Source organism: Cottoperca gobio, chromosome 11 (genome assembly GCF_900634415.1).
Source record: "Cottoperca gobio chromosome 11, fCotGob3.1, whole genome shotgun sequence".
NCBI classification, from domain to species: Eukaryota; Metazoa; Chordata; class Actinopteri; order Perciformes; family Bovichtidae; genus Cottoperca; species Cottoperca gobio.
The window spans coordinates 17,566,110-17,574,866 of record NC_041365.1 but is presented as its reverse complement, the minus strand read 5'-3'; the positions used below and the strand labels follow the sequence as shown (position 1 = coordinate 17,574,866).

Below are 8,757 nucleotides of genomic sequence, written 5' to 3'. Positions count from 1 at the left end.
CTCAGCAATGAACAGAAGAAAACAGGCAACTTATAAAGTCTAGCAAACAAGGAACAGGTGCAATCAATGAAACAATAAAGACAAGCACATGACACACAGAAATGAACGGTGGCGACCCCACATGGTCAAAAGAGGAACTGCAGTCCAAAAACCCTGACAGGACCCCCCTCCCTATGAACGTCTCCTGACGTTCCCACACGGGTGATCAGAGTGGCTCTGGTGGAAGGCCTCGATGAGGCCCGGATCGAGAACATGCCGAGACGGGACCCAGGACCGCTCCTCAGGACCATAGCCCTCCCAGTCCACCAGGTATCGCCTACGCGACAGGGCGTAGGCGAGAGACGTGAAAGGTGGGATTGACCCGCATGGACCGGGGCAGTTGGAGACGGTAAGCAACTGGGTTGATCCTCCTCAAGATCTTGAAGGGCCCCACGAACCGTGGCGCCAGCTTGCGGGACTCCACCCGTAGAGGAAGATCCCGTGTTGACAGATAGACCCTCTGCCCCGGATGTAGCGGTGGTGTAGGTCTGCGGCGGCAGTTGGCATGGCGCTGGTATTGGCGTGTGGACCGCTGCAGGGTAGACCGGGCCTTGCGCCAGACCCGCCTGCACCGTCGGACAAAGCTCTGGGCCGAGGGAACACCCACATCAGTCTCTTGGTCAGGGAAGAGTAGGAGGCTGAAAACCAAACTAGCACTCGAAGGGACTGAGACCTGTAGCAGAAGAACACAAGGTATTATGTGCATATTCAGCCCAGATCACAAACCTGCTCCATGATGATGGATTGGAGGAGGCCAGGCATCGGAGGGTGGTTTCCAGGTCCTGATTTAGCCTCTCAGTCTGACCATTGGACTCAAGATGGAACCCGGAGGAGGAGACTGACCGTAGCCCCAATCAACTTGCAGAAGGCCCTCCAAAACTGCGCGGTAAACTGGGGCCCGCATTCATGCCAGGCCACCAGAACCGCCTCTTAACAAACTCCAGAGTCCTGCGTGCTCCCGGGTGGCTGGTAAGGCGTGAAGAGTGCCCCCACTGCAGAACTCGGGATCGCACCACAGTTGGGACAAATACCCGGTTGGAGGGTCCATTCCCGGGGTCTGGCTCCTTCTTCTGGGCCTGGTGAACCAGTGACTCGACTCCCCATCGGACAGGAGCCACAATCCTCGAGCTCGGGAGGATGGGTACTGGAACTCTCTCACCATCTGACCCGTGAAACAGTCTAGAGAGTGCATCAGGCTTCTGGTTCTTTGAACCGGGGCGGAAGGACAAAACAAAATCAAATCTATTAAAAAAAAGAGCCCACCTTGCCTACCTGGGGTTGAGACGTTTGGCCCCCTGAATGTACTCCAGGTTTTTGTGGTTGGTCCAAACAACAAAAGGATGTTGGGCCCCCTCCAGCCAGTGGCGCCACTCCTCCAAAGCCATCTTGATAGCCAGGAGCTCACGATCTCCAACATCATAGTTCCTCTCAGCAGGTGAAAGGCGAGCAGAGAAGAAGGCACACGGATGGAGTTTGCCATCAGCCGGACGCTGGGAGAGCACAGCCCCCACTGCCACATCCGAAGCGTCCACCTCAACCATGAAGGGGAGCGAGGGGTCGGGTAAGGTAAGGATGGGGCGGAGGAAAATCTCACCTTCAGATCCTGGAAGGCCCGCTCTGCCACTGGAGACCACTTAAAGGGGCCAGATTTCTTCTTGGTGAGATCGGTCATGGGGGCGGCAACAGCACTGAAGTTCCTGATAAACTTCCTATAAAAATTGGCAAAGCCAATGAACCGTTGTACCTCCTTGACCGAAGAGGGTTGGGGCCAATCCCGGACAACTTGACTCTTCTTGGGGTCCGTGCTGAGACTCCCTTTGGACAGGATGAAGCCCAAAAAGGACACCTCGGAGACATGGAATTCACACTTCTCAGGTTTGACAAAGAGGTGGCTTTCCAACAGGCGCTGGAGGACAACTCTGACATGATGGACATGTTCATGGAGGGACTTGGAGAAAATCAAAATGTCATCCAAATAAACAAAGACAAAACGGTTCAACGTCTCTCTCAATACCTCGTTGATGAGTGCCTGGAACACTGCCGGGGCGTTGGTTAAGCCAAACGGCATCACTAAGTACTCGTAGTAGCCCGTTGGTGTGTTGAACGCCATCTTCCACTCGTCACCCTCCCTGATCCGGACCAAGTGGTAGGCGTTACGGAGGTCCAATTTGGTGTAGACGGTTGCCCCTTGGAGGAGTTCAAAAGCGGTGGTCATTAAAGGCAAGGGGTAACGGTTCCTCACCGTGATCTTGTTTAAACCTCTGTAATCTAGCAAACAAGGAACAAGTGCAATCAATGAAACAATAAAGACAAGCACATGACACACAGAAATGAACGGTGGCGACCCCACATGGTCAAAAGAGGAACTGCAGTCCAAAAACCCTGACAGAACCTCACAGCTGTTGAGTGTAAATACAAAGCCATCAGTCTCCACTTGTTTGTTTAGATTTTGATGCTAAAACCTATACATGGTGAAAGTAAAAGAAACAGAAACACTGAGAGCTCAGTATGCACAAGTAGTGTAGGATGGAGAGAAAAAAGGGAAGATAGAAAGAAGGAAAAAAGGAAATGAGAAAGGTTTATAAAAATATAATAATATGAAATCATTTGTATTAGCAAAGTTCTAAAAAAAATCATAACATCACTAGTCATATATAAATAAATAGTCAGTATATAGTATGACATGTAGTGCATTTTTTGGCCTTTATGAATCTTTAGTACAGGAAGTGCCAGTGTAATAGTGTAACAGTAAAACAGCTTTTCACTTCCTTTTACTTTCTCTCTAGATTAAAAGATTCAGTGCTTTTATTTGTCATATGCTTATTTGTGTGCAGTGAAATACATCGTGGCATATTTTTAATGCTGTGAAAAATAAACATTGGAAGAAATGTAAAGAATAAAAAAAATTAAATCAAAGATAACATATTATAAATAAAAGTTGGCCTGATGTGCAATATTTCAGTGTATAAGAAATATACATGTTATTGGTGACAGTTGTAAGGCAAACTATAGTAAAGTTCTGAACATGATCGAGAGCAAATATGCAAATGTTCAGGACTATGACAAGGATGAGGTGTGCAGTGATCCTGTTCAGGTTTACAAGCATATGTTCATCAGAGGAGAAACAACCTGGTGTGTCTGTCAGCCAAAATGTTCAATATATGGCAAAAAACAAGATTCCTTTAAGCAAAGATCACGACAAATCATCTATGTGTGTGTGTGTGTGTGTGTGTGTGTGTGTGTGTGTGTGTGTGTGTGTGTGTGTGTGTGTGTGTGTGCGTGTGTGTGCGCGTGCGTGGGTGAGTGTATGTGTGTGTGTGTGTGTGTGTGTGTGTGCGTGTGCATGCGTGGGTGAGTGTATGTGTGTGTGTGTGTGTGTATGTGTGTGTGCGTGTGTGTGCGTGTGCGTGTGCATGGGTGAGTGTATGTGTGCGGGTGTATGTTTGAGCATAGTGGAGCAAATATTAACTTTGTCCAAAGTACATTACTGTTCCTGGATTACGATGCAGAAATATCAGCAGAGTTTATGTATTTTATTGCAATACTGCTGTGAACTTCAAACTCTGCAGGAGCATATATGGCTAATCCCATCCGGTCCATCAATCAGCGTCACTAAAGGCACATTTCACCTGCAGAATCGTACATTTATCAGGTTGTGTAATAAGGAGACTCTGATTGAAACAGTCTACTGGCAAGGACAGCTTATGCTTAAACAAGAGCTAAAAGAAAAGTGATTAATGGACTTTGTTTAGAAACATGACGCTGAACAGAAGACAGATTGCTCTGTGTTTACTGGATGTGTACAAAGCCTTCTGGTAATGGAAACGTTCTAACTTCTCTTTGAGATCCTTTACTATCAGGGAACAAAAACATATTTGAAACAAGTCTTTTGTTCTGATGGTTCAACATGAGTTTCATATCAATCCAAGCATTGACAACTCACCTTACAGTTGCAATTTCCATCTAGAAAACTAAGTAGGGAAAAGACAAAGGGATCTTACTTCTGAAACTCTGCTTCCCTGAAATAAATCATTCTTTCGACTAGAGGTGGAAACTAAAAAACCACTGCGCACGTTTGGATCATTTTGTACAGATATTTGTAGTCACTGATTGTTTTGTGTCCTTTAAAAAAAATATAAGCTAAGCGATAGCATTATAAAAACACCATACATTTCCTTTATGACTGTCAACGTGAGTCTCTAATTAAATGCAGTCTGTAGCTGGTTCAGTATAAAACTATACATATGTACTAATTGTTCATAGCAGCCCAGCATCTCCCTGTCTGTTATTAGTACGTAACGTACAGTACGGTGAGCTGACAGTGGAGCTTTCCGTCACTAGGGAGGGAAGCGTCAATGCAAAGCGTTTGTGATTTGCCAATGACACTGATGAGTCGGCACATTTAGTTCAGCTTGATGATTCAGTGTTAAATATTAGTTTATTTGTGTGCTAAACAATCTCTTCAGTCAGCTCATATAGTCCAATCCCTGTTTCATATTATGAAGGTCTGGAGAACTTCAATTGCAGACACACTGGATAAAGATTATACTTTAAACCAATACATCTACAGTCAGGAAAACTTGTTTGTACCCACACAAAAAAGTAGAGATATTGTTTCCACCTGCAGGCTGCTACAGGATTCTCCCCTTCCCAACTTTTACTAAAACTGAGCAGCTGTGGTGTCTGGAGGTGACTGACTGAGGCCGTCAGCAGCTTAATGTCTGCGTAAGCTCGACCCCGGGCTCTGAAGCCTGAATGTCCTCAGTGTTGGTGCATTGATGCGGGATCACATTACATCATCATGATAGACGTCATGATAGAGTGTGAACAAAGCAACACATGTGACCCACCTGTAATGAGCTGGACATAGAATTTGATAATTCCTCCTAAAAGTACAAAGATAAAAAAGGTAATCCTCATACAAACATGTTTGTAAAGTACTTTCCTTATAATAAAGAATAATGCTTTGTGTATATGTAGAGTGTTTATTTTAAGTGGTGCATTAAATAACCATGTTTAGAAGAAATACTAAAATCAAATGAAAAGTTCTTAATTCTGATAAAAGACTAAAATAATTCATGGTACCATGCACATAACTCAGAATACAAACTTGCAAATGTATACCAAAACACATGTTGCAAGAGCATAATATTCTTAATCAAAATGCCCGCTGGACCGTACCTGTCCACATCCTGCTCATAGTTTGACCCACATGGAAGCAGAGTCCAGGTGCGCTGAAACTCAAGCTGCACCAGGATCAGCCAGCTAAGCATGGCCTCAGGTGATGGAGGACACGTCGGCCGATCAGATAGTTGTGTGGCTTATGGAAGGTAATCTGTGCCAGGGGCAGTGTGTGTTTGTGCTTTTTCATCCACACACACACACACACACACACACACACACACACACACACACACACACACACACACACACACACACACACACACCCAGTTCAACAGGTCTAAGAACTGTGGATGAGGCTTCATCATTTCAAATCTCTCAAAGTGTATTTTGTGCTCATATCTATGAATACCTTTGTATGCAGCCTCTTCCTCTGCGTGTGTGCGTGCATGTGCATATGTGAATGTTTATGTATGTGTGTGGTCTTTGTAAGATGAGGATGTTTCCCCTGAGGTGGTGGATGTACAGATCACTTTCAAAGCCTGGAGATTTGTTCCCCCCGATGAACAACATGTTCCCGGAAGAGTGCAGGCTTGTCAGTGAGAGCAGAGCCTTTCAAAAGCCCTGATGTGTTTAGATAGCAGCGCTGTGAAAAGAAGCGTAAGGCTGTGGCTTTCTGTGGTATTCATCCAAAATCACAGAGCAGACAAACATCTGCTGAAGGCTGATACCTGTCTCGCAGAGAGCTCTAGCAGAGGTATTTATGTGCTGCAGAGTGGGAGTGCAGAGACAGCTTTCAACAGGAGAGCTCTCTGCACAGCGAGGCGTCTTTGTCTCATTGTTGACAAAGGAAAACAGTGAGATGTTCACATGTCTCTGTCACAGCTCAGCTCACTGTTAGCTCACCACAGGCCTCAGGTATCTTTCAGGTTTTGTATCACCTCACACAAGGAACGAGTTGCATTTAGTGATCTGGGGCCCGACTGACATTATGTGCTTCACCGGGTTCTTCGTACGTTCCATATCTTTCTGTCAAACACGTAGTAAACACAAGTCACAGTCTCTGCCCTGAGTAGTTCACTCGGTCTTTCTACAGGTTTCTCAAAGGGAACACATTTATGAGGATGTCAAAAGACGAACGTTCGTCGAGCTTCGTCCAGCTCACTTTATGTTATAGCAGAAGCATAATGTTTCCATAATGAACAATTTCAAAAGAACTGGAGCTAAATGTATCCGTGTGATGACACTTAACTTCGACCTGCTGCACCTGACCTCTGACCCCTCTGTTGATATGTGAACATACTTGTGTGTCTCAAAAGTTAAAATTATCAAAAGTAATTCATGATTCCACTTCAGTACACAGCAAAGGTCTTTAATAACGAGCTATACAGTGAATCTTATGCATCTTTACATAGACATTGCACCGCAGCTCTCCGAAGGCCGCACTTTGCTGCTGCTCTGGTGTGTTTCGGCTGTGTTTTCTGTGTTTTTTAGAGAAACCAACAGCCAATGGCTTTGACAGGATTACGTCCTTGCCTCACAAAGACAAAGTCAGCTATCACTGTGTTGTTCATTGTTTAGTGTCTGTCAGTTTGGCTCATTTTTTTCCTCCCTCTGAAACAGTTGCAAATGTTAGCAATGCTAGCGTCATGGCTCTAGGGATGGCAATAGCTATATTTCCATAAATATATTTTCATGTGCATTTTTCATCAAATTAGAAAGGTTGTTTGTAAACGGCATTACAACTTTAACCCTGACTTAAGGTGGTTTTTGCATTTGTCAAAAATTGGTTCATACGCTTAATGGGATGTGGAAAAGTAGCGAACATTTAACTCACATGACTAATATATTCCTGTGAATTAAAATAATTGTATTCATTTGTTGTTATCTCTGAACAGCATGGAACATGGCCAATACTGGCTGAAGAACAAATTCCTGAAGACCTCTCTCCATTATCTCCTGTAGATTGGTTGGATGACTAAGGCGACTTGTTGTGTGTCCGGCTTTACTTCTTCTTCTCTGTATATTGGCAGATTAAATCCATGCATAAAGAGTAGCCTATACAGCTAACTTTAGTTAAACTGCTCCAAACCAGTTGAGGGAAACACACTTAATTCACCTTTGTTTAGCGACATTGAAAGAGTTTGTTTAAAATTGGCTTGATGACTGATGTCCACACTTTGGACCATGACATTTTGTACAGACAATCATGGTGCCCAGAGGAGGAATCCTACAGACAAGTGGTTTAAAAAAGTCAGTTTACAGTCATTGTGTGTTGTTGCAAAGACGTTAGGAAACGCAGAAGCGAAGCATGAACCACCGCATCAGCCAGGGACATTTGGAGAATTTTAGTGTCTATGTTGTCAGTAGTTACTAAGTAGTTACTAAGTTTCCTCAAAAGGACAGTAACCATATTCCTTTAAATCGGACTGAAAACTACAGTCCCTCTTCTCTCTCAGGGTGCCTCTCTCTCTCTCTCTCTCTCTCTCTCTCTCTCTCTCTCTCTCTCTCTCTCTCTGAGTTCAGTTCAGACTCCGGAGCGTCACCCCGACCAGACGCACTCTTGTACCAGAGCGCAGCTGTCACCATTACTTCATGCTTATTGGCCCATGACCGAGAGAGGCAGAGGCAAAGCAAAGGCAAACAACGGGAGGGTGAGAGAGAGAGAGAGAGAGAGAGGGGGGGGGGGGGGGGGGAGAGAGAAAGAGAGAGAGAGAGAGGGGGAGAGAGAGAGAGAGAGAGAGAGAGAGAGTTGGACCCCTACGCTCTGCTCCATCGATCTGCAGAGGCGCACAGAGGAGCTTCTCCCGGACGTTGGACACATTTTCTGAGCTTTCATTTTTTTAGGGGGAATGCCAAAAGTGGATAACTGTTTGGAACATGCTATTGGAAAATTTGGTACGGTAAGAATGTGACAGTTGTGTTGTTTGATGTCCATGTCGCTTTGTTTTAGCTTTCATTTGGACGACTGAAGTGTTTCCCAGCTCTCCCCCCTCCCCCGAACAAAGAAAAAAAAAGCTTGTACTCTTGCAGAACTGGTGTATCGACCTGTGAGTTAGAGAGCTGTACTTTGCCTCACAGCAATGCAAGCTTTAAAATTAATCTTTACATCGAGAGAGAAGAAATTACATAACTGAGCAGAAATATGAATTATGAGCAGCTGTGAGTGGCTGCTGCTGGTCTGTCTGTCACTGGGACACGATGTATGATGATGATGATGATGATGATGATGATGATCGTGATCGTGATCGTGATGATGACGATGATGGATTGCCAGAACCCGCTCATTTTCAACAGTCACACAGATGTGTTTACCTGGGGGTGGTAGAGTTGGTTGGTTAATGGTTACACTATGTACTGTCCTATTGCCTGTGTGTCAAGGCGTGGGTTTGATATCATCATCATCATCATCATCATCGTCATCATCATCATCATCATCATCATCATCATCAGCGACTGTTGCATTATTTGGAAGACCTGAGAAGGTCATTTCTAATGAATCAGGTCAATATGTTTAATGTCCCAATAATGCTCAAAATAATAACTTCATATGTAATTCATATTTTTTTTCTATCATTTGTCTGTAGATACTACAGG

At 44.6% G+C, this 8,757-nt stretch overlaps 1 protein-coding gene across 2 annotated transcripts in view; it reads left to right on the top strand.

Moving 5' to 3' along the window:
• The first annotated feature begins 7,859 nt into the window (after window positions 1-7,859).
• The window catches only part of enpp2l (ectonucleotide pyrophosphatase/phosphodiesterase 2-like), a 35,784-nt gene continuing 34,886 nt past the window's right edge, over window positions 7,860-8,757 (top strand). Inside the window, exon 1 of one of the 2 annotated variants that reach the window (XM_029442638.1) lies at window positions 7,860-8,063. In XM_029442638.1, the coding sequence (XP_029298498.1) occupies window positions 8,013-8,063 (51 nt within the window). In that variant the 5' untranslated portion in view covers window positions 7,860-8,012. The remainder of the gene's footprint in view (window positions 8,064-8,757) is intronic. The other variant, XM_029442639.1, reaches the window with a different exon arrangement.